At 35.9% G+C, this 27,355-nt stretch overlaps 1 protein-coding gene and 1 long non-coding RNA gene across 2 annotated transcripts in view; one reads left to right on the top strand and one right to left on the bottom strand.

Annotated features, from left to right (window-relative positions):
- LOC139139954 (uncharacterized) overlaps window positions 1-27,355 on the top strand; it is a 241,835-nt gene that overhangs the window by 80,690 nt on the left and 133,790 nt on the right. The window lies entirely within an intron of this gene.
- Window positions 13,766-27,355, bottom strand: part of LOC139139917 (xanthine dehydrogenase/oxidase-like) — a 49,313-nt gene continuing 35,723 nt past the window's right edge. The window contains exons 11-14 of the mRNA XM_070708881.1: window positions 27,130-27,182; window positions 25,136-25,316; window positions 16,997-17,185; window positions 13,766-15,375 (exon numbers count right to left, since the gene is read on the bottom strand). Of these exons, the coding sequence (XP_070564982.1) occupies window positions 15,205-15,375; window positions 16,997-17,185; window positions 25,136-25,316; window positions 27,130-27,182 (594 nt within the window). The 3' untranslated portion in view covers window positions 13,766-15,204. The remainder of the gene's footprint in view (window positions 15,376-16,996; window positions 17,186-25,135; window positions 25,317-27,129; window positions 27,183-27,355) is intronic.

The raw sequence follows: 27,355 nt of genomic DNA, 5'->3' as shown, positions 1-27,355 counted from the left end.
ATTGCATAGTCCTAGCTTCCACCTAGCCCATGGCCGGCCAGGTTACTTACTGCACTGTACTCACTGGCGATTGTCCATGATTCCTGGATTTTTTTCACAAAAAATCAATGTATTTCAGGGGAATATTATTGATTAATTTTTTGACTATCTTTATTTTTGAGCTGTTTCTTTGTTTCGCTGTTTCTTTGTTTTGCTGTTTCGCCATTTCGCTGTTTCGCTGATTATAATTTGCTGATGTGTTGCAAGATTTCTATACCAGTCCACAATCATATGGGACAATTAAGTTGTCAGTCATAAATTGTGATGCTAAATGATATACTAATTTTTCTGCACCAACTGTTTTATTCTCATGGTGTACTATCAGTCATTTATTATTATAACATGCCCGGTCTATTTTCTATGCTATGATTGCTCTAATCATTGTCATGTCAGGTGCATCATGTTTGTACTGATACATGTGATGTTTAGTTACTGGTGAACAGTATTTGCAACTATTATCTGGCTATGTAACAATTCCAACAACTGATACCTGAAGTGCAGGAACTGTAAACAAAGGTGGCGGTTTCTTATGAGCCAGGTGCTTGTGCAGGAATTTCTCAATTTCTTGCTACTTTCTGTAGAAGTACTCTCAATTCTTAATTGTTTCTGACAAGAACTCAGTCCAGATGAGGTGTGTTAAAATACTGTCAATGACAGTATATTGGCTTCCATTTGTAGAAATACAATGTTACACAGAGGGTCTTCTTTCTGAAAAATTTTTTTACCAATCACTCATAACTTCATAAGAAGTAACCTGCATGCAAAACAAAAATCAGTGCTTTCTATTCAACCCTTTTGGAGAACATCCTTAGAGACTCCATAGAAATTTCAGAACCATCATTCAGACAAAATTTCTGACTACATGAATTTTAAACCAAAAATTTAAGAAATCACCTTGAAAATTGATATCTTCCCTTGAATACCATATCTACGGTAAGATACTAAATAAGAATGTACAGTGTCAACAAACAGCTCGCAACTGTAAACAAGATAGGGTTCCAAAGAAATGTATGTAACAGGAACAGTTTTGGTTAATGTTTTAAGAAAGCAGAATTGATCAAAACTGGTAGTAGTTCCTAAGGTTAACTGCCCAAAACACACACACAAATTCATCACAACTTGAAAAAAAACTTTTAAGGTCACCAATAAGGACCCTGCATGCATGCCAAATTTTATATCAATCAGACATAAGTATTTTCATGAGAGACCACTTTTAGTCTAAAACTAAAAATCTCAAAAATTTCCCCCAAAAATACAAAAGTGGAAATTTCATTATAGTGTGAGAACAACTCACTAAGGCCACCCTTAGGAGCCTGCAAACAACATTTTAAAGCAATCAGACAAGCAGCTACAGTGAATGAGACTTTTGATTAAAATGTTAACATTGCCAAAAAATAAAAATATGGATGGAAATTTCACAACACTTTGAACAAAAAATCCAAGTCACATTACTCCAAGGAACTTGCATATAAAATTTTAATAAGTAACAAAAATTCATGAAAAATAATTTTTTTTTCAAATCCTTAAAAACTTGAAAATTGCACATAATCAGCTCAGAAATCGAAATTGGTGTACACCAAGAGCATATATACCAATTCTGGAACTAATCTGACCAGTAGTAGTAGTAGATTTTTTAGCTTTTTGATGAATTTTACATTTTCCAGCTCATTTGCATATTTTTTGTGACTACAACTTCATGTGAACAAAACCCAATCTACAGGCCAGCACATATCTACACACTAAATGGCAAGGTGATACTTGCAGGGTTTCTCAAGATTTGGCATTGGACGGACATACATACCCACATACAGACAGCATACAGACACCATGGCTGACTTGCCCCTATAGCTTCCACTGAACTTCAGCCTTGGAAAAACAGACTGTTTTTTTGGCGGGGAGACTAGCTCACAGTCCCACGGGGAAGCAATTGTATGTTGTTACCCTCATTTTTAATCCCTGCAGATGCAGTCTGGCTGGGCTTATAGATTGGGTCCTGTCCATCCATCCTTCTATCCATCCTTCCATCTGTCCCTTCGTCCATTCATCCCAAAATCTGCAACTTTTCTCATGCAGTCCCCTCTAAACTGATTTTGTTCCAACTTGGCACAAAGGCAAAGCACTATGGAATACATGTGCATGTCAGTTTATTTTTCAGTATGATTCACTATGGCTGCCAGACAGCCATTTTTTGGCAAACTTTTCATGTCTTGAACAATAACTGAAACATCGCACACAGATCGTCCCCATGGACGCAGTTCAGTGGGGGCTTATAGTTTGGCCAGACAGAAACCGGGTTCTGTCTGTCCATCTGCCAGTGCGTCCACAGCCATTTCTAAGACACCTCTGTACCAACTTTGTTCAAACTTTGCACAAAGGCAAAGCAATATATGACATATGCGCGTCAATTCATTTCACAATATGATCCACTGCAGCTGTAGACGGCCATTTTGTAGTGATTTTGCATGTCTTCAAAGAATATTTCAATCAGCCCTGTACCAATTTTGTTTATACTTTGCACAAAGATAAAGTTCTGTGGCATATACATATGTACATCTATTTATATCCTGATACAATTCAATATAGCTACAAGACGGCCATTTGGTTGCAAATTTTTCATGTCTTTGAACCGTAATTCATACATATCTTGTAACTTGACTTCGTTCAGACCTGGCACAAACATAAAATATTATACCATACATGTGCATATGCACACTCATTGATTTTGCGATATGATCCAATATGGCCAACAGACTGCAATTTTGCTGCAATTTTTTTCAAGTCTATGAAAAATAACTCAAACACCCCTTAACCAATTTTGTTCAAACTTGGCACAAAGATAGTAACAGTGGTATTGCATGCATATGCACATTGTTTTATTTCATGATATCATCCAATATGGCCACCAGACAGCTATTTTGTTGCAATCTTTTCATGTTTTTGAACAATCACTCATGTAAGTATCCAAAAAACTGATTTGTTGAAACTGAGCTAAAAGATATGGTACTGTGGTACACATAAGCATGTCAACTATTAATTTTCCAATACTATACAATATGGTCACTACAAAGCCGTTTTGTCAGTTACGATTTTTCATGTCTTTGAAACCACAACTCTACTAACATCCATGAACTGTTTTTGTTCAAACTAAATACTAAGATTAAGTACAATGGTGTGCATGTGCACATTGATTTGTTTTATTATGCGCTCCAATATGGCCGATCACCACAACATACGCGATCCATACCATAGCCATTGTTGTAAAGAGCAATTTCAGATCAGTATGTTATAATCTCTGGAAATTCCTCACACAATTCCTCATGGTGTGATTTCTAACACTATGGAATATAGCATATTGTCTGGCAATGAGGGTAACAGCATACATTTGTTTCCCAGGGGGACTGCGGGTCGCCACCAAATCAGTCTGTTTCCCATGGCCACAAATGTATGCTGTTACCCGAATTAGCCAGTCAGTATGTGTTTTATAACACACTTCATCTATTTTGAGTCCGAATGTCCGAAACAATTAAGAGGAGAGAGTTCTTCAGAGAGTAGCACAAATCAGGAAATTCTGCACTAGCACCTGCCTCAGTTGCAGACCACCTAATCTGCATTTACGTTTCAAGTTCTGCGTAGACAGTGTTTCCGGCACCAGTTGTTGGAACTGTTACTTCTCTAGGTAACTAGTAACTCAACATCCCGTGTATCAGCACAAAAATGACTTCCCAACGTGACAATGATTTGACCATCCATACATAGAAAACGGACCAAGGTGTGTTACAAAATAAAAATATTTCTTAATTTCTTCTTGCAGCATGGTAGTAGATTTGGAAGCAATATAGCTATACTGCGATATTCCAGGTGAGTGTCTCAATAACAGGTACACACATTATACAATCAAAAGCTTATTTCCTCTTTCTCAGGGTAAATCCATTCTTGAAAATCTACATTCATTTTAAGCACATTTTTCTTCGAAGTTGATATTTAATATCATGAATTTAAAGAACAAAACCACATACTTGTATTCAAGTCAGGCTAGAACAAATTAATTGTACAGTCATATACTTACACAAGATACCTGGATCTGTATTACTGAGATGTGGTCAAAATTGTATATAGTCTTGTGATGTTTTCTTGAAGTTGTTAATTATACAGATTTGTATGTAGGTTTGGCTAATCAACATCTCTCTGTGTATTGTTAAATACATTGTGTGTATTTTATTTACGTATGTCCATAAATACTTAGGGACCATCAATCATAAAAACTGATATATGATGAAAGTGATGTATTCATTTTAATGCCAATCCCACTCACTCTTAAAACAAAGCTGCTCACTGTGAAAGTGGTTCCAGAATAACATCGAATTCCTAATCTTTATCTTTGCAAATATAAACCTTTGACCACATTTTCCCGCTGAAATTTCGATGCAAATTTTTTTCATATTTTCATTCATTTTTTACCGGACACTTTTTTCCCTTCTGAACACAAAATGGATAGCATGACACTGGTTTCAGATTTTGGACAATGTTTTAGAAAATCATCACACATACTTTATCTATAGTAAATATAGCAGATAATGAGCAGACTATTATGTGGAAAGTGTCAAAAATTGACAATTTCGACCAAAGGGTTAAGTGATGTCTGCACCCGTTCCTCCTTAAAAGGGTATACTAGTATGTAATGCACAGCTGTCCTTTTGTTTCCCCATTGTTTCCCAATAACAGTTCAGTTGACAAAAGATCTATTGATATATCAATAGAAGTGCCCCAGTAAAGAAATATGCCCCTTTCAGATATTGTTTGTCACCTGTCAGCTGTGGTGATCCACAGCTTATGTTTGTACTTAAATAGGCCTCAATTTTACATACACCCAATCAGCAGAAGCTGTACACGTGCTAGATTTGTACAAATAACTGTGCATTATTTAATGTTAGTGTGTTTACTGATGCATCCTGGGTAATCATCAGAGCACTCATTGTCTCCATTTCTTTTAGCAACACATTTTCTTTTAGGTTTTGAAGAAAGACTTCATGCCGTGCTTTCATCGGAAAATATCTTATAACAATATTTCTTTTTTTCTTAATGATGGACAGGGAAACAATTTAATTGTGTCTGCTGCTCATAGCAACCAAGGAACCAGATTGTCTGGTGCTGTACATATTTACAATATCAAGTAATATGAAGAGAAAGCTATTAATGCTGTGTTAGCAGTCATATTATCAAGAATGGTAATTCATCGACCAATTACTGTTACAGAGTGTTATTGATTGACCATTTATGGTAGTTGCATTGGCACTGATTGACTTCTTATGGTCATTGTGTTGACACAAACACTGTGATTGCAATCATTTGCAAGGTATTGCAATAAATAGTTAAATGTTATTTTTATGTAATAAACAAAATGCTCATCAGTACTATTGCTGAATTTTGCTTTTAGAAAAAGTTTTCTAGTAAGATTAGAAATGTTTCTCGAGTCTTGAAATGATTGAAGAGTTCAAATGTGTTTAGCTTTGGCAAGTTAAAATTAAAGAATTTTTGTTCAATTTATCTTCTTAGAGGAACACTGTTACATGTATTTTTGATAATAAACTCAGGTCGAGAGAAATTAGCTGACCAAACTTTCATTTGAGGCACTTTGCTGACCAGAAATCTTGTGTACCGGTACCAGCGATTTTTGAGTTTTTAACACTGTGCCATTGAACAAATATTCATATTCACATATTGTTTTCCTTGCGAGGAACGTTACTCACTATGCACTAGCTGAAGAAAGTAATTTTACTCGCGTCATTTTGCTTAAGTGCATATGCAGAAATTGCATGAGTATAAAATGACAGCCACATAGAAAGTGATAGTTATACCCATCATTTCAAATCCAATGGACTGCAGTGGTACACATTTTGTGATGGAGAGTATATCAAGAATTTCTCATCAAAACATCATGTGACTTTGTACATTATTTGATGATTCTGTCTTATAACTGTTCCAGGAGTTTGGTGGGCTTTGCGTTCTCATTATTTGCACATTTGCATATTTAATCCATTTAGTAATAAACAATATCTCAAGAATTTCTGAACCAAACATGATGTGACACTTCCCCTTTGATTACCTCATAGCATAATGATGCCAAAAACTTGAAGTGATAATTTGAAAATTAAATGTTCATTTGGATAATTTTTTATTAGGCCATGTCTGAAGAATTACTGGGGCATTGCAATATTTGTACTTCCATGTAGATATTTTCCAACCATATCACTGCATTTGACTCCTGTTGTAGCACAGCCTGACAAGACTGCATGATCACAGAAAAGACTGAAATACATAAAATATTGCTGTATAACTGTATGCCCTCCTTGTCCTCCAAACCCTCCCCTCATCCAGTGCACTTAACCTTCAGTTTCATTTTCTTTGTGTCAATATTCATATTTCAATTGCTCCATGTTAAAGATATTCTTAAATGTTGTTAATCAACTCATTTGTCCATTGGCTCCATGTTTGTTTTTTTTAGCTCACATTTAGTATACCAATGTGATGTTATTGCATAAGCTGCACTGGGTTCTCTATGTATGTATGTATGTATGTTCATAAAGTATGTCCTTAGACATCGAAAACTTGAGATCTCACACCATTGCACTTTTCATCTTTGTATTTGGTCTGTGGATGCATCCTGGTTTGTAGATGGGATTTTGTTCAAATGAACAGGTCACTACCAAAATTGTGCAAATGAGCTGGAAAAAATGTAAAAATGGTCAAAATAAAAAAAACTCAGAAACCACTGGTCTGTTTGCTTTGGAAATTGATATTGAAGTTCCCGATATGGCCCTCACATAGTTTTGTTCATTTTGTGCAGATGTCTTGAATTTTCCATTTTTAATGATTTTTTTTTTGTTAATTTTCTTTAGTTTTGTCAAAAATCTCCTCCAAAATGGCTTGTCCTATTGCTTTGAAATTCGATATAGAGATTCTTGGATGACCTTTGTCAGGTTTGTTCAAATCATGATGAAATTTGCATGCATGTTTTTTTGGAGCAATTTTTCACATTTTTGGTCAAAAAATTAATATTATTATCTCTGAAACCGGTAGTCTGAGGGCTTGAAATTTGATATGCATATTCCTAAGAGTGACCTCAGTCCAATTTATTCAAATCATGGTGAAATTTCATATTTGTATTTTGGGTGTAATTTTTTCCAATTTTTGGAGAAAAAAAAATTGTTTTCCCCAAAGTGTTTGTCTGATTGCTTTGAAATTTGATATGTAGTTTCCTTTAGATGACATCAGTGAGATTTTCAGAAATCATGATGAAATGTGCAGGTGTACTTGTGGGCAATTTTTCCCATTCTTAGTCGGCGAATGATTTTCTGTGAAACTTGTAGACTAATTTGTTAGAAAAGTTCAACCTCCTTTTTGACAGTTCATCACAAGGCCTTGGTGTGTTCTACTTGAGAATTGGATGATGCATTTATCAGATTGAAATTAGCTTTGTTGTACTTTTGAGCATATTTTGTCACTTCCCTAAACTTTTTTCTCAAAATGTAGTTGGGAAACAATAATTAGTCATATTTAACCAGCTGGATGTTAATGTTTACACAAAGTCCCCCCCCCCCCTCCATTATGGTGAAACAGTTAATGTAAACAGAGATAAATGCCTCACTATCGCAGATGGAAGCAGTTATGTAGATAATGTTTGTGATAGATGGACAAGACAAGAAAACAGCAAGGCATAGCTTTCATTATTTGCATACTAATGTGTTTTTTTACAGCATTTACATTCATTAGCTGGCCACATGCTGAGTTCAGACTGGCATGTTTTGGCAATTGATAGAGCCTTGCTATTATCTACATCACTTTGAAAGTACATTATTTCCATTTTGTGTGTGTGTACGTCAAGTAGTTTTCAGGGTAGTGCTTAGTACCGGTATGTATTACCAAATTCTAATTATATTTGAGCGACACTGTGTTGTTGGCAGTATTTTTTTAAACTATTTGTACATTTCAAATGATGCAACAATACCAAATACATATCAGGGACGTTACCTTTTCTGTAAAATGCTTGTATGTATTTTATCCCCAAATTAGTATTTCCGTGTAAATAGCAATATGTTTTCAAAGATTTTGCAATTCCCAAATATTTAAATAAGTTTTTTATATATATGCAGTACTATGAGGATTTGATTTGTGCATTTTCTAATAAATAGCTAAATGTTTGTAAAGATTGTGAATTTTTTATTCAAATATTTCTAAAAATCAGTTTAACATGCAGGACTATGAATCATGATTTGCATTTTGATGTGTGCATTTTCACGATATTAGCTTTATAGTGAATGAAATGTGACAATACACTTAAGGATCTTAGTCAGGTAAAATGGATTTCCAATAGACATTCTAATTTTTAGCTTAATTTGGTGTAAAAATATGAGGTTATCATTAGACTTAATTGGGTGACGTCTGTATGTATGTGCGCAATGTATGTCCATCAACATCAAAAACTCACAAACTGCTTCCCATTTTAGCTTGGTATTTGGTGCGGGGATGTATCCTTGGCTGTAGATGGGATTTGTTCACATGAAGTTTGCATACCTAAATTATGCAAAGAGCTTTAAAAATGTAGAAATGGTAAAAACTTACCAATTTTCAAAGCAATCAAAACAGCAGTATTTGAGTAAGTAAAATTTTATGTTTATCATGAAGATATCTTGAAGATATCTTGACTTTTGTATTTTTGCTGATTTTAGTCAGTTGGACCAACGGTCAAATGGACTTATGTGATCACTCTGTATGCACTGTATGCCTTTGGCCTTACGCCGTATGCTGTAGCCGTCCACAGCGAATGTGCAAAAACACTTCAGTAACTTTTTCTGTAATTTGGTACAGTGGTGTGTTGTACCAATATCTCTTGCATGTTAACAGGTTTTTTATTGAATCGTTGTAAGAAAGTGTTTTTAGGTGCCCAAGCTAGTGCTTGGGCACCTATTGGTTTTACCGGAGTTTTTCACATGACGCAACCACTCCATTAAAAAATTGGGACAGCCAACCCCACTTTTTTATCTGTTTACAAGCTCTTCCTGTGTGTACTCAAAGTGTTACCCCTCATGGAGAGCAAACACTGACCTGCAGATAAACCTGGGAATTCAATCTCCCCAATCAACAATGACTACACTCCAAGAGACCTGCAAATGATTGTGTCAAACATATCTTTGACTTTGGTAAATCATGAAGTCACCACAAAGTTATCATTCCAATATAAATAATTTATTTGGGCAAAATCCAAGCATATATACGTATTTTAACATTTATTTCTCAATAAAACACAAACATATTCCTGTCTTAGCAACATACCAAATCAATGTTAATCCCTGGCTGTATGTATACATTGTGTATTTAACCTGTGATTGTAATGTGTGCACATGGAATTAACTCCCAACCCCAGTAAACCCGAGTTAGAAGGCCTACTCGGGTCTAAGTTTTAATGGAGTGGTAGCGTCATGATCTTCTTCTTCTTCTTCTTCTTCCTCTTCTTATTCTTGGGCCGTTTTTTTGCGCCCCTAGAACTCGAAAACCACTAAATCTACAAATCCCAAACTTGGTACAGTGATCAGGGCCTATCAGACCTCGTGCACCTATACCTTGAATTAGTAATTAGTCACGTGACTCGGCGGCCATATTGGATTTTCTGAAAATCTTTTAACCACTGCTTCTCAAAAACCACAGGGCAAATCAACTCGAAATTTTGCATGTAGCTTATGTTGGATGAGTCCTTTCAGATTCGCCAATAAAAACTTGAGCGGTCACGTGACCTTGGCCGCCATATTGGATTTTCCGAAATCGGCAAAAAACTTTAAAAATCTTCTTCTCCAGAACCACAATTCACAGCGTGCTGATATTAGTTATACATGCTCATCTAACATACGTCTACTAAGTTTGTCCAAGGCATTGAGATTGGTTGACCCCTGTGTCGGCCATCTTGGATTTACCAAAAAAGGAGTTAAAATTTCGAAAATCTCCTTCTCAAGAACAAATGGCTGATTGAACTGCAACTTTGCACAGAGTATCATGTTGATGACTTGTACAAAGTATGTAAATTTCATCTGAAAAAATAAACAAATATGGCCGCCATATTGGAAAATGCCTAATCGCAGTACTAATTTGCATATCGATTTCTGAGCTTAATATTGGTGGTATTTATATCATGATTGATGTTTATGAGTCTATATGACACCAAATATATTATGAATTTTTTGGGATTTTTCGATGACCCTTGACCTTGTTTTTCACATACCTCATCTAAAATGTATATCTCAATGCTAATGCTATGAGCAAAGTCAGAGTCACAAACTGTACACAATTAGCTCTGCTACTCATCAGCAATCACAACAAATATTTTTCAAATTTTTTGAATAACCTTTGACCTGTTTTTTGCTGATCTCATTAAATATGCATATATTTAATTTCAGCAGAATGCAAAACAGCAGATTGACGAATTTTGTACACATATGTCTACTAATGATCAACATTCATCAGAAATATTTTGAAAATTTTCAAGATGACCTTTGACCTCTTTTTGACCAAACTAACATTTTGTTTTTGCATGTATAATTTCAGGCTTATGAATGGCGGCAAAGGCTTGCTTTTTCTTCCATTTTGATGAGAACAAAAATATAATTTGCACTGATACTTTAGGATGACCTATAGCAATGTCAATATCAGTTACTATGCGCATACCTGATTTCAGATTAACTGCAAGGGCTACAAGGATGGTTCCAGTTGCATATGAACCATTATAGAATCAAAAGTTACCCAACATATTTGCATGAACTTGATCTATTTACTTATGTGCATACATAATTCCGGATCAACCACTGGGGCTTCAAGGCTAATTCCAGTTGCATAAAGAGGAGTAGTGTATCAAAATTTTTCCGAACATATTTCCATGTATATAACCTCATTAATTATGCACATACCTAATTCCCTGTGAATCATTAGTGCTAAAAGACTGGTTCCAATTAGATATGAACCAGTATCAAATCAGAATTATTTCCAACATATTTGCATGATCAACACCTCATTAGTTATGCACATACCTTATCCCAGGTTAACCAACAGAGCTACAAAGTTGCTTCAAAATGCTTATAGACAATTGTAGAATTACAACATAGACGCATCAACTTGCCTCTTGTTCAAGCCACAAATTAACATGTTGAGTTCAAAACTAAGTCCTTCCAAAATTTTTGTGGTCATTTGCAAATTGCTTGGGCACCGACAACGCTGCTTGCAGCTTTAATTTAATATGTAATTTTTAATATTTATGAAGTTACATGGAAAGTAACCATGAAATAGGTTTGAAATTTCTCTTGCATGATCAATCTTTGAAAATAAAGAGATATTGATATATTTAAGGGTGATACCTGATTTTCAAAAAAGCATATTTATATGCTGTGTACTGCGCATGCGCTAAACTTGTAAACTTGCATACTGGCCGACAACTTGGTTTTTGCTAAAAATCGCCTACCACATTGATCAACTTGATGTAAATAACATTACGATATCTTAATTGTGGAAAGTATGTGTTTAGAAGGTTCTTTGAGAGTGAATTTTGGATTCCGACCTTCAGCAGTTGTAGCAACGTTAACATTGGCGGTGTGTGCAGCCACAGGCGTTTGACCCGTCATCTGTAAAAAAAGTAGGACAAAACATATCTTGATACAACTCTACAGTGTCTCCTGTCGGGATGTCGTTCACTACCACATCATAGAACACTGACGCGACCCTACCCTTGCTATACTTCTATGTATAAATATCGAAGTTATGAAACTGAGACATCGCATAGCCTACAATTTTGACTGTAAATTTTTTCCAAACTTGGGATTTTAACTGAAAATGAACGCATTCACAGATAAAAAACATAGAATTGTAGACATTACCATTCAAAACTATCAATCAAAAGAGTGAAAAATGTAAGGGTGTTTTTGCGACACTGAACTCAAAAATCTGGCAAAATACAAATGGAACATTTACCCTTTGACCTGTAAGACTTCGGATTACAAAAATGCTTCTTCTCCATTGGAACAGCCTTATCTTTCTCAATCTGATGTCATATCTATAAATATCATATTTTAAAACTGAACTGTGCCATATCGTCATTTTTTATGACATGCAAAATGTAAAATCCTAATGCATGATGCATGAAGAAAGCCGTGGTCTGCCGATATATGACGTACTTGGTGATCACATGACGGTTATTGACCAATCAGGGCGCCGCTTGCTTTTCTAGTCTTAGAGGTCAAAGGGTAAATGTTCCAATTGTTTTGTCGGGGAGAAACTGAATGAGGACACAATCATGCTGTGGAGTGTCCATTATTTTATAAATTTTGCATTATGAAGAAAAAAGGTATACAGATGCCTAGGGATGGCAATAGTTGGATATGTGAAAATTGTCCTGAAATATACAAATTTGTATTTTTAAGACAATTTTGTCATATTTGGTCAAGAAAATTTGTTCTCGAAAACACTTTCTGATAGCTGTGTATTTTGATATAAAATCCCAAGTGATGTTATTAGATAGATCATCTGCTCAAAATGTTGGGAAACCGCCAAAATTATATATTTTAGGTAATTTTCTTACTTGTCAACCTGAAATGACCTGTACTAGACCTGTACCAGGTTTTGTTGTAAGACAGTGTTGAAGGCTGTAACATAATTTTGTCATATGTAGTATCACAAAGCTGAGGTTAATTATTTCATCGCTGACCATTCTTTAAAACCTATCCATATAAGACACAAGAACTGATAGACATATGGATCCAGGATAATCCAGATGTCACCCCCCCCCCCGGAAGGTAGTTCACTATCTGTAAGTATGGGTTATCGCAACTCGTAACGGTGGTTTTACGGGGGTTATCGCTACACTTCGGCCTCGGGACTTTTATAAACTGATGACCAAAAGTGTAGCGATAGCCCCCGTAAATGCATCGTTACGAGTTGCGATAACCGACTTATACCACGAACTTTGGGGTGTTTTTGCCATTGTCGGAATCAAAGTCGTAGTCCAGTGTGAACGCATTACGTCACTTCCGCATTTATTTGTTTTTTTTTCATTACTTGTGGAGTAATGGGAATGGAAGGGACTTATATATTGTACTACAGGTCCCGGGTTCGAATCCTTGCATGGCTCTTTGATGCTTTTTTTCAAGTTAAAAGAAAGTTTGTACAATAGAAAACAAAATTCACCCAAAGACACACTTGAAAAAAGTGTTGCGATAACAAGAAACGTGCGCTGATGACATTGTAAACGTAACAGTTTCAAACAAACGATATCCCAGCGGTAGAGTGGGTAATGGAAAATTGGCAACATGGTTTGAACGATGGGCGCGAGGCGATGAGTGGTATAACTAACTTTAGAACCGTGCAAGGATTCTAGCCCGGGACCTCTAGTATCATTCTAGAATCATTCAGATTTCCAGAAATGGGATTCTTTCAGAATACACTACTGATCTACCAAATAACAAGTTGTGCTATATCGATTAATTTTATTCAAATAGTGACATGATATGCATTATCGCAGAAATTACATCTTACAGATATGCGACCTGTCTTTTAGAACTCGCATATACTGAACTACCATACAACCAGTTGTGCAGTGTGGCTTTAGTTATATAAAGATGACATTCCATTATACGAGAGTGTTATATCTGACAGATATGCGTTAAGAACACACGTTACTGAGCTACCAAACGACTAGTTTTGCGCTATGGTTTAATTTTATTCAAATAATGAAATTCCATTAATACGAGAATGTTACATCTTACGGATATGCGACTTCACCAAAGAAGGCATCTGAAGCAAAATCTGGGCCAGCAGCCTCGCGATACCTTGTGCACAATTTTGTCAAATCTCAAACATTACAATGTGGCCATTTTGCATAACATGGAATTTATGTTTGTAAATATGTTCCGTTAAATTTACTTGTGAAACTGTAAATAATTATACCACAACATTCCCATCTTATTTAGATAGCCAGTCAATTAATGTTTCGTTAACAATAAGTATGTTAAAGTATTCATGAATAAAACTTGATTTTCTGCTTACATGGGCGAGCTAGCTACCAATAGATGCTTTTCCAATTGCTTTTGAATGTGATCTACAGGTTTCAAGGGATGACCTTAGGAAGATTTGTCAACAGTATAGTGGAAATTAAATCGTTATATTTTCGAGTGAATTTTTACCATATTACCCTCTAGAGAAATGTCTTGTATCATTGCTTTGAACTTGGTACGCAGGTTAAACAGGTGAGTTAAACGATGCCCTTTTTTTAAAATTTTGATAAAAATTTGCTACTTTCAATATTTGTCACACGTATTTTTACCGAACAGTTGAGTTGTGTGTCAGTATCATCACAAAGACTTTCTTTTAGGGAAGAAGACTTTTTACCGCCAGCAGAACTAAAAATTAGAAACTTTATCACGAAGGATACCAAGCCTAACTACATTATGTGAAAATAACTTGTTTGGAAAACTGCAAGACATTCTCACTGCAAAAAGAACAAGATAGTTGACAAATACTTGATTGGATCCTGTACAATGTAAGGGCAACACAGAATATTTAGTGCTGTCTGTACAGTTGTAATGCAAAACATGGAAACTGACCAAAGCAGTGTGCAGTTTTCATAAGTCCAGTTACGCCATATGAGAGCATCCCTTGTTACATCCAGATATAGTTCACAGGAATCAGAAAAAAAAAACTTTTTGTGAAAAGAAACTCATTCAAACTGTTACAGCAAACGTTGACTCAACGCTGAAAGTGGCACGCGCTTTTGTACTATATTCATGTTTTAGTTTTTAACTACAATTGGTACACATAGATAAACTTACTGATTAATATGCATAGACTTTGTGTTAACAAAAAGAAAAGCAAAAAGCTGAAACTTGACTAAGTAATCTTTCAAAATATCAAGATGAAAATATACCTGTAACCTCCATATATAAGAAGATAATACATGAATTATTCATCAGGTACACTCGCTGTTGAGCAGGCACCACAACCTCGTACAATATATTTTCCTATCATTTTTATCGTAGTATCAACACAGATGGCAATAGTCATTATTACGATATAGAAAGAAACTAAAGAAAGATGTAAGCAACATCCTGTGGACGTAGAGCTTGTATCCGCTGAATTCTACATCTTGGTGGTTTGGTCTCCGCATGCAAGGAGGACACGCCTTGGTGTAGCAGGGGTATCCAGGCGAAACTTGCCTCCCAGTCCAATGTCATTTCTGGCTGACTGAATTGCGTTCTTCGTAGCGAAGTACACAGACGATGCAAGATTTAAGGGTACCTCGCCTATTCCCTGTTGTGTAAAAACATTAAAAACCCAATATAAGTGTACTCCAAGCAAATCAAAACTTTGAAACTTCGTGCAATAAAGGATCTGGTTTTACAACTATTTCCAGTGGATTTTCCAGTTGCTTTCATTCTACAGAAAGAATAATGGCAAAAGGATGGACCTAGTAGACAAATCGCGTTTAAACGGATTGGCAATTTACGAAAACTGCCACACAAGACCTACTGTATGGATATAAGACAAAAAACAATATTGTGTGGTTCAGATAAGTTGATAATTTTCAAATAAGATACGGTATTCTGGATGCCTTGACTTGTAGATGTTATAAAAGGTACAAAAAATAAAATGTTCTTCCGTCCATACCTACCCTATTTATGAAAAGAATGATATTGGAGCCACACATTTTTATTTTTCCCAGAGGCAACATTAAATGCTAAGCTTAAATCAACATATTTAATAAGGATGAGATTTAGGTTTGGACTGTTGGAATAAATGATTCAAATTTACTGCATACATCCTTACGATGATATTATTTTCGCAATATACAGACTTTAAAATTGTAGCAGTGTTAAAGGTCAGGCATTTGATCCCTGGGATCAAGTTTGTTCAAGACTAAAAGAGGATTATGGAGGTGTCATAGCCTTTAATTTTGTTCTCCACTGAAATCGGTAATTTGGTGGGTAAATTTTTCGACCAGACAATCTTGCGTCGACACAGGCCTTTAATGAAACTTGACGGAAAAACTTGTTTCGTCACTATACATCTCATTGTGATCCACCTTCCACCACTTATAATTGTAATATTACTTCACTTTCTTGATTGGGACATTTGTTTGGCAGCATTTTGCAAAACTCTTTTCCCTGCAAATGATATGATTTAGCTTATAACATTTATAGACATTGTGATAACGTCAAGCTAAACAATCCAATTTGAAACCAAATTTGAAAAGAAATATAACTTTGTCAATAACCTCTGGAATATGCTGTAAACCTTTCCTCAAAACTTAATTTGGCTTACACTATGTTTCTTTAGTGTGAGCCTTACAGTGTACTATTTTGTGTAGAAACACTGCTTGTACGCTTTCTGTGCATGTTATTTGAAATCATAAAGAGATCTTTTTAATTAGATTAAAGTTTTACTTTCTTTTTTACATGATAGTTCTAGAAAATTGCCAGTTGTGGTGCTATAGTTCGCTTGCTATTTCAGCAGTGCCTTGTCAAGCTTTTTAAGAATTTTTTTTCTCATCTCCGCAAGTCTATTAAAAGCTGGACGGACTTTTCCGCACTTAATGTGCTAAAGAACTCTTACCTATGTTATATAATTTATAGGTTTTCATAACTTTCCTAAAAAAATTAATTGCTGTTCAAGTTTGATTGCTACCCCAACCAATAAAAGTTTGTTTGAGGATCGATGAACTTCAATAGTCAGGCGAAAGAGACAATTAGCTGAAGATATTGTTTTCAGTGCCGCACAATTTTGCCACCAAACATTACCCGTTGTTGTTTAAATCATGGGGGCATATGTGATAAGAATATTCACTATATATTTTGAGAAGCTAAAGATACAATGGTGAGATATGCACCACAGTAATAGTATGATGTCCCCATAATTTGTAGGCTGTACAAACCTTTGAAGAATAGATATTCTCCGGGCATTCTACGTTCTTCAGCAAAGTTACATTAAACTCTCTGGGTATGTGATTAACTCGTGGAACTCGATACGTTCCTGGCCCGCTATTGATTAACTCTCCTTCCTCTGACCACATCACGTCTTCTGTCATATAAAAACCATAGCCTTGCATGAAGGCGCCTTCAATCTGAAAACAACAATACCAGTTAATCGGTAAATATCTATGTATCACACTCACACTAAGGGGCGGTGGTTAATTAAAACATACCGCACGGTAAATGCAACTCATTGCCTTTGGCCTCAACCCCTTCCCCTCCCCTAAACGGAAGTTTGGAAGTGTGAAAATCCAACCAAGCCTTATTCTATATCAGCATACCTACAATCGGTAATTAGGTCACGCTAGGAATTTGCAACAAATTGTAATAGTGCGGTAACACAACAAATCTTTGTAATCTGACTAATACGATCATACATGCTACAGGCCAAACACGATAGCGTGATATTTGCAATTCATTAAAATGCGTAGTGCGATCTTTGCGCACGGTAATCGAAACATATCAACCCCGAACGCAAAAATTGAATTTACCATTCGCATGTTTTAATTTTCCGCGGCCCCTAAGACCCACAGGCATGTGCACACACAGTACACACATGTACGCACACTCACTTTGAATGCATGGACATACACAAAATATTTTAGTTGTTCTGTTGGAGTGAGACAACGTGTGCATACTAAGTACTGTAATTTTATTTTAGTTTCGTTTTTGTGGCCCTTATACCTGAGGGAAATTTATATCGCTGTGTATGCATACGTCCATTACTCCTACCATATACGTCCATAGACAGATTTGTTTCAAAGGGAATACCGTTATGATAGGAACTTCGCCTAAGCTGGCCAATTTCTGGTAACGTGGCTTCAAACCAACCTCACAAATCGTTACTTGACACGTGTCTATTTTCTCTCCTCTCTGGTGCAGCCAATTGGTAAAAATCCAGAAAAACGTCCCAGGCGAAAAAGAACGGCTACAATTTATGTCGTAGGCTAAATAAACACCAGGATCTTGTAATCGCTGAACTTTGGATTAGCTACCACTGCAACAGGAGTTGAAATTATATAAAAATCGACAGAGCTGAGCGTACGGAATGTTCGCCATACAACCCCCCCCCCCCCCGTCTCGCAGGTAGGGAAACCTGTAACGCACAGCCGGCAAGTGACGAAATGAACCGAACAGAAGCAATACACCGAAATACACCGACCATGTATCACATTAGCATTTTCAAAACAATACCATGTTACTAAGGTGATCGCTTGTATAATTTATAGTACTGTAATGGGCATTGCCTTTGCAAGTCTGAATCAAATTCGGTATGTCTACCCTATTTAACTGACAGCAATTAGCATAGTTATAATAGTGATTGAAAATAAGTGGCAATATTTCAACAACTCTCAAAATTCATTGTAACTTTAGAAAGGTTTTGATGCAAATGCCAAAATCCGTTGGAGATATATCACTTATTTCCATGGTGATAGTGGGCGGTTGGAACGTACATGATGACGAAACCTCAAGTGGGATACCATATAGTCCACGGGCCAGCCCAGACCCCCAACCCGATTAGCACTTTATACCACATGTTTTTCTGTTAGCCTTTCATTCTTAGCTATCATAATCTGCTTGTTTCCATTGAACTCTTGATTGTGGAGTTCATATCAAATTTTCTTACATCTCAGCATGTATCGAAAAAATTTCATTTTACTACTGAGCATGCATGTTTACTAGACTAATACATGTTGCCTATTCGAGCTGTTTTGTGTTTAAATGAACTTTAAGTCTTTTCTTAGCGATAATATTCATAGCAGTCAATTTGAAAGATGATAGATTTACTTTGAATTTTCCGTATTTACGTGTGTGTATCCATCACCTTTTCGCTTTTTTGTCCGTTCTGTTTCAATTTGTACATGTACATGTGTAATGATAGGACTGTGTAATTGTTACCAGACAATTCAATGCGAATGACATGGATAAGCTTTGTTATTAATTTCATGTAGTAATTTCGTGTAAAACATAAAATGCATCACTGTTTAAACAAGTTACAATAATTTTTTACCAAAGTAGAGATGACCAGTTTTTCAAACCTCTTTTGAGTTTTTATTATTCCTCCCTTATTTCTTTTGCCCTAAATGCCATGAAAGGATACATATGTTTTTGTGTTATTTGCTTCCAAAGATATTAACCTCAACCGTAGGCGCTTCCCTGATGTATTTCCATAGCCAATCCTGATTAGGCATGACTTTGACCTTTAAGCCCCAGTATTTCTTATTTTGACCATTTTTCATCATCCAAGATTTCCCGTTTTTCCCATACATTCACCTTGGAATACAACATAATGAAGATATAAGCAAGATTTGTGCTGCTGTAGCTACATAAAAGCCCTAAATATTGACCGTAAAACTTGAAATGACGTGCGGGTTTGTTTACAACAGAAATGGTGTATATGTGAATTTTCGCGAGTTTCTTCGAAGAGTCCCTAGATTTGGGGCGACAAAACCTCTTCCGCGTGGGTTCCATGAACGTTATGCAATGCTGAATCTGTGAACATGTGGTTGCACAGGCACAAAAGTGTTATTACGTTGTATTCGTTGTGTCAACAAAACCTGACTTTCTGTCCGGACAGAAAGTCATTCTTCACTCATTATATTGCAAATCGTATCCTTTTGTGAGCAGGGCTAGTCGTGGAAAATGCGCGATTCAGTATCAATTATCATCTACTTTTCAAAATTGAAGATACTGTTTCAAATAAAAATAGGTGAAAACGAGAAATACTGAGGCTTTAATTACGGAACTTAATTATCCCACTGACAATGACTTTAACTACCCCAGAGCAGTTGCGTGATTGCATTTTACTTGACAGCTAGGAATTTACATATCTAGAAACTCGGATTACTTACTTCCATGGTTTATCTAAAAAATGGCACTTTCATCACGTTGTTTACATTGCAAAGACCCTGACTTGTCGTGATCATGAACTTAATCACAAATGATCTTCACGCAAAAGTCGAATATTTAGACTCTTAATATATACTTTGACTCTGAGATGTTGCTATTGTGTTGTGTACTTGCTAAGATATGACGTCTATTTTTCGAAGACTGGTTTCTTCGTGTTATTTCCATAGCAACGACCTTGATTATGTATGCCAATTCCCTTAATTATCCCAAAGCGTGAATGAAGTCTATTTCGCAGCGAAACATTTATATGCCTTGACACTTGCATTACATACTTGAGCACTTTACTGACAAAGAATGTCCATTTTTCCAAAAAAGTAGTTTTCACACGGTGTATCTATAGCAATCACCCTAATTAGTCACGATCATGACCTTGATGTCTATTTTTCTTCATATCAAATACCTAGAAATTCATATATTTAATTGCCTAGATAATGCTTTTGTGCTGTTTACTCATAAAGATATGGCATTTTTTCAAATACAGCTTTTTCCATCATAGTGTTTCCCGCCATATCTATTGTGAGAAGTAATTACGCCTAGTTTCACCTTATAAAGGTATCCTGCATGGCATAGCCAGCAAGAGCGATTAGATTGACAAGCGTGCATTCAATGAAGTTGCAGACGATTGGATAATTTCGGCCCTCAACGCTCACGTGACAGCAATTTGGCTTGTGTCAATCAGTGGTTTTTCCATGTTTCTCGGCAAATCATTGATCTCAGGCATCTCGGAACAATTACCCCGCGTGGCGGCAAACACAGCAGTTTTTGTAATCATACTTTCCCGGGAGTAAACCATGACCAACTGTAGGGGTTAAAACCCTTCGGATTGGAGTTGCATCGAGACATAACCAACTTGATAATAATAACGTTTTTACCAATTTTACCAAAATTTACAGCTTGTCCAGGGCACGCTGTGATGACCGAATCTAAAGGTTATTGTTTTGAGATTGAGTCGGGTATCATTTGACCTTAATGCTCCGTCGAGATTGCCAATATGAATTTAAGACCAAAAAGTACAACATTTCAAAGATAGGGTGCGTCAACCGTATAGAAAATGCACCCTGCGTTTGTTCGTGTGGCACGACCACTTTCAAGCGGACAGCACCACAGGACCCGTTTATGCCACTAACAATATATGCCAGTCAGAAATATCGCGGTATTTTCTGGCCTATGACTGCTCCACGACAGGCATATTTACTGAAAATTAGCCTTTTTCCTCATTTTTACCAATATTTGTACGTAATAGTCCGTCCCGTTTCTCTTGATGGTTGTGCCACCATTGACGCAGTTGGGCTTATTTCATGTTTATATAGATATCGAAGTTACGCATTTTTCAAAAAGATTTGCAATTTTTTTCTTTAGACCAAAAAGTACAAGTCAGGAAAGTTGCGAATGTTCCAAATTAAGGTATTTTAATCGCCTAGTTTACGAGAAAATGAAAACTTGGATGTGGCAATATCGACGGCGTTTGTTTACATTACAATGATACTGATATGAGAGGCCATTTTTCTCTAAAATTACCCGTCATAAATGGTACCGGAAATAACCCGTTCTAGCGCAGACTGTTTTTAGACAGCTCTGACAATGCCCTTTGCGAGGATTACAAGCTTAATTAAAATAAATTTGCGTATATAGAACAGGAAGACTTTGAAATTTTTTGGCAATTTTAAATTTTTTACCCAAAATGCAACCTTACAGTTTTGATTAAGTTTTCATAAAACAATATTTTCATTTGTTTATGGGTTCCTATTATACATTCGTAGATATTAAACAAGAAAATAACTTAGCATTGGATATTTTGGGACTTACTTTCTCTCTTGGGTCGTTTTTGATTTGCATGCACTGCTGTAAAAAGCGAAAATTGGTAGGGGTAGGGGGGTATTTTATCATCTCCTATATAGAGTAAAACAGCGTCAAATAACATCAAATTTACTTTTTAGACAGCTCTGACAATGCTCTTTGCGAGGATTACAAGCTTAATTAAAATAAATTTGCGTATATAGAACAGGAAAACTTTAAAATGAATTGTTTGGCAATTTTGAAATTTATAGCCTCAAATGACAAGTAACACTAGTGATTTTTTCTAAATGAACAATATTTTTGCTACATTTTGAGATCTCTATTGGTTTAAAATATTAATTCCTACATATTCAGTAAGAAAATAAGTGTTAACATTGGATAGTTTTGGATGAACTGTTTCTCTTTGGTCGTATTTGGTTTGCATGCACCGCTGTAAATGGCGAAAAATCGGTAGGGGTAAGGGGTAATATATCCCTGCCTAGATTAGGTAAATAAGCGTCGAATAACATCAACCTTTACATCTTTAGAAAGCTCGGATAATGCGCTTTACGAGGATTACCAACTATATCAAAAGACAAATGCGAATATAGAGTGGGATTATTTAATTTTAATTTTTGAAAATTTTAAAAATTTTCCCAAAATGCCAAGTAACAATAATGATTTACTTTTTATGAAGCAATTTGGACATATTTGTGGATTCAAAGTATTTATTCCTACATATTACACAAGAAAAAAAGGGTTGTCATTGGTATTTTGGGATGAACTATTTATCTTGCCTCGATTTTGGTTTGCGTGCACTGTGTTAATGGCGAAAAATGGGTAGGGGTACGGGGTAATATATCCTTGCTTAGATTAAGTAAACAGGCGTTAAAGGGACAAAGTCTCTGTTATTTACCTTTTGGTGATATCAAGAATACAGGGAATACTGGCATAAAATCACTCAATGTGCAGAATAATGTCGGTACAGAACCTAAAAACTGTCTGAAGTGACCCTCTTGCTGTATGAAAAGTGGTGTGTGACATCCAGATGAAATGAACTACTCAATGCCAAAGTCTGTTTCCTTTGACAAATAAACACTGCTATAGTAGTGTACATGACGGTCATTATCCTATCTACGTGAAAGGAATCCATACTCTGAGATCTCATTACAAGCCCTGTGTGGTCTAAATATTATGTAACATTGGCTATCTAGTCTCATTCAATTATAAGAGTACATCCAACAATGATTATCGGGTACAGACCGTTTATTTCTCACTGAATGTTTAGATGTTGTCTATCTATTAGCAGAGAAGAGATTGTGTACAGTACGCCAGTATATCAGCATGTTTCAAGTAGTCAAACAACAGGAGCACCTTTTGATATCAAACAAAATTCATGAAAAAAATTGTAAAAAAGAGCCTCATGAATGTTTAGATGTTATCTATCTATTAGATGTGTATAGTTTGTTTTTTGTAACTGAGCAATGATGCACAATTTCTTCTGTACGTTTTCAATTATCTCTCACGAGGGCTTTTAAGTCCAGTTCCTTTAGTACTTTCATATCTCCGACAAATCATTGGCGAAATAAAATTACCTTGTTAAAAATGTCAGCTTCAAGATTTATATCGGCCTTCATCCATTCCTTGAAAGATAGAACCTTGCTGTATTTAATAAATTAATAATAAATTTTTTCCCAAAATAATTTGATCCTCGATTGTATTTACCACTATTTTTCGTGGACTTTCTTTTTTGTATTTCGTACCAATTCTCCAGAATGTCTTCATAAAATGTAGGTAATCCTTTTTTCATGGTACTCATCCCAGATTTGTCAATGGTATATATTCAAGTTAACTGCCGCCAAATTTACATGATAGCTCAAGTAAAGTTTTCCATATTTCATCTTCACCTTATGTAATTTTTGATAACCATCTAAATTTAAGAGACTTTACCACGGATTTATGTCAATCATTCGCAATCCCCCTTTTCTAATTTATTTAAAACATTAGCCCTACTCACTATCCCCTTTTTCCTTCTTTAAAAACCATAAAACAAACTCCGTTGTATTTTTGCAAAATATCTTTCGGCATTTTAACACTGAAGCACAGTAAAGTATTTTGGATATGGACAATCTACCATCCCAAATACCAAGAAATATCTTCTTTCCCAAGTATTTTCTACCTTTTTTGTCCGAATTAAGTCAATTAACTCATTTTTTGTCATGCACAAAAGAGCATTGTCTGAGCTTTTTAAAAAAGTAAGTTTGATGTTATTTTACGCAAGTTTACTTAACCTAGGAGATGATATTGTACCCTCTTCTACCCTTAACCATTTTTCGTCATTTTAGTTGTGCGTGCGAATCAAAAACGACCGAGAGAGATAGTGCATCCCAAAATATCCAATGTTAACATCTTTTTTCTTGTCCAGCAGATTATTAAGAACAAAAAATACCCATGTAGTAGGTTTATTAGGGGGGGGGGGTGCACGATTGACCCCTCCAGCCCACGGACTATCATGTTTTGTGTTATTTATTTTCAATATATGACATTTTCTGAAATTCCATTGTCTCATTGATTTGCTGTCATAGACCACTCTAGCACTAAGACTTACCACCAGTTCAATGCAAACAAGCAAATCATGATAGCTTAGGTCCCAGGCTATGGAATATAAAAGTGCATAAGGGGATGGTTTCGATTTCTGGCCAATGAACAAAACCGAGACGGAAAATCATACCAAAAATGTTATAGCCGTTCTTTAGAAATTGATCCATCATATTACAAAAACCACTTCTCCAAACCAAATGAAACAGGCTAGTTGTCAAGAATACTGAAACAGAATGATCCCATACTTGCATATACTATGTGTACTGTGTGTGTAAAAGTAACCAAAGTGCAGAGTTATGTTCCAGTAATATGCTTTTGAAGTGTTGGTCTTTGAAATGATAGAAATAGCATGACGCTTTGTCAAGGTGTTGATTCGGTAGCTGTATCGTGATTCTTAGCATAAAACAAAATTCACAGGAGAATGAGGCATCATTCGCCACTCTTTTACAATTGTAAAAAGAAATCAGTATGTTATTGAAATATTAACAGTAAAGCTCTTGTAATATCTTTATAGTACGTGATACACACAGAACAATGAGCAGAGCAGTTCTTAGATTGCGCGTTTTGGACAGTCGGACCGAGCACTGGCGTCAGTCTCTTTTGTTCCTGTCAGCTAACTTTAGACGATTGCAATATTTCAAAGTAGTATTTATTTTTCATATTTATGACTATTATTAATATTCAATTTCTAAAATTTTCTTTTACGATTGCGGGAAGAGTGGCGGATGGTGCCTTATTTGTTTCTGCAAATATACCTGGCCAATATCAATGGCTGGATTTATACTTCTCCCACAGTCCATAACAATGTCAGTCCGCAAAAGTCTGTGTTCTCCGGTCAAAATATCAATCTCCACTTCTGAACACGCTGCACCATACACAAAATACCTCACCTTAGCTTTCTTTTCATAAAACGAATTGATGTCGGTGGGTCCCATGCTGTAACATGAAAGGAGTGTCATTATGGCCAACGCGCTAATTATTTATCTCTTGTGATATGCCCTAGCGGTACACAGTTACATTGATATTACCAGTTTTTCAGCTTTTTTTCCTAAAAGTTTTTTTTCCCTGAAACAGCGAAAGTCCGATCCTAAAGCTAAAAAAAATTAAAAAAAAAACTAAAACTTGACTCTATCGATCGCTGGTGCGGTGATGACGTCACTGGACTGTTCAAATAACGAATCAAATAGCTTCTAAAAACTGACTAAATGGTTATTGCACAATCGTAGCCATGGTTATACTCGAAGAGCTTTAAGTAAAGGTTTGAACTGCCACATTACTACCCCATGAATCACACAAACGACCGATCGTAGCCACGAGTGTCTATGACTGTATGTCATCGCTGGCTGTGGCATTTTTCTCAAGCTATGTGATTGGTTCATTTGCAAAGTCCAGTGAAGTTGCTGTACCAGTAAACAGGAGATTCAAAGTGAATAGAATGTGTCCTGGTACGATATGAAAATCGCCGTTTTAATCAACAGTTCTGTAGTAGGTAGCGTAGAATTAGGTATGCTAATAATTAGTGAGGAATAGGATGGCTGCCATTTTGGCTAATATACCAACATAAACGTATTCAATAGGTGAAACCCGGAATTCGAATGCACGACGAGCACCATGTTACAAGCAACACCACGTGCAAAAACAGGCTATAGAAATACACGCAGCACTATGTACGCGCTGATCCACGTGTTTTTGTTTGTACTGCTATCACGTGATTCTTCAGCATTTTCTGCCCATAGAACACTGCAGAAGTCAGCGTACGACGTTTTATTACGGAGTAGACCGATTTCGAATCCAATACAAGAAATTTCGAGTCTCCAGCACTTTCAGATCACGTAAAATGAGATATGCACCTAAACAAGTAACATTTATACATATCACACATACATACATCATGTTATCCTAAAACTCCTACTACCAGAGACCCAACCAACCCTGGGTAAACCTCAAACTAACAGAAAAGTTTGGTAAATTCCGCAGTGTGAAATCGTTTTCCGGTACAAATATAGGGAAACTTTTTTCTTGACCTACGGGAAATGCTACAGAAAAACTTAAATTGTAAATACAAAGTCTGTATACTGGGAATACACAACTTGTGTCATTATTACATTGTTGAATAGGTATTAACATTGTTTAATAACTACAGGTAAACAGTTCATAAGTAGATACCACCTATTCAACTATTTCCAGAGTACAGAGATGTACCAAGATGATAAGTTTGTTACTAATTTAAAGCCGGACCGCGGATATAAAAGGCAGGCAGCTAGCATAAACTATGTTCATTCAACTTGAATAGAAAAGTTAACATCGTAAAAGAAAGCTTCGGAAAAAAATCCACGCGAAGCACTATAAGAGCAATAGTTCGACGAGTTTTCATATTAATGAACCAATGAATGTTGTTTCAACAAAACCTGTGACATTTCAGGTCTTCATACGCAAAATTGATCGAACCTTTTGCAACGGAGATAGGAAGAAGGCGTGACCCATGCCGTCCGTAGAATTCAAACTTAAGAGTTTAAACACTTGCTGAAAGCCCTAATAAAGCGGTGCCATCTGTAACATTACTTTGAACTTGGATTGAATTTAATTGACGAATTCATGTAAAGAAAATATAGGAATGTTAATTTCTTTAAATCTGAAAGTTTAGATAGAATAGTAAGTATCGATACAGAAATCAAGACATGCCATAAAAAGTATACATTGTATATATGTCTACGTGCCTGCACAAATCCAGCTTCAATTTACAACTTACCTATAATTTGCTGTAGCTGAAAGATTGACAGCATCTAAATAAGCCTGCATTACCTGTAATAAGTGATGTGATTTTCGGTTATTTCGGTATATCTGAGAAAATTGGGAGGTATCGTGAGGTTGGACAAATTTCGCTGAGATGCAGCTCATGGGCCTTAAACATGTTGAATCAAAATATGTAATGGCTTGGACATTTAGACGAAAGTAACTGATGCAAGTATGTAGTT

The sequence above is a fragment of the Ptychodera flava genome, chromosome 9 (genome assembly GCF_041260155.1).
Source record: "Ptychodera flava strain L36383 chromosome 9, AS_Pfla_20210202, whole genome shotgun sequence".
Taxonomy (NCBI): Eukaryota; Metazoa; Hemichordata; class Enteropneusta; family Ptychoderidae; genus Ptychodera; species Ptychodera flava.
Note: the sequence above shows the minus strand (reverse complement) of the source record. Positions and strands in the feature narration are given on the sequence as shown.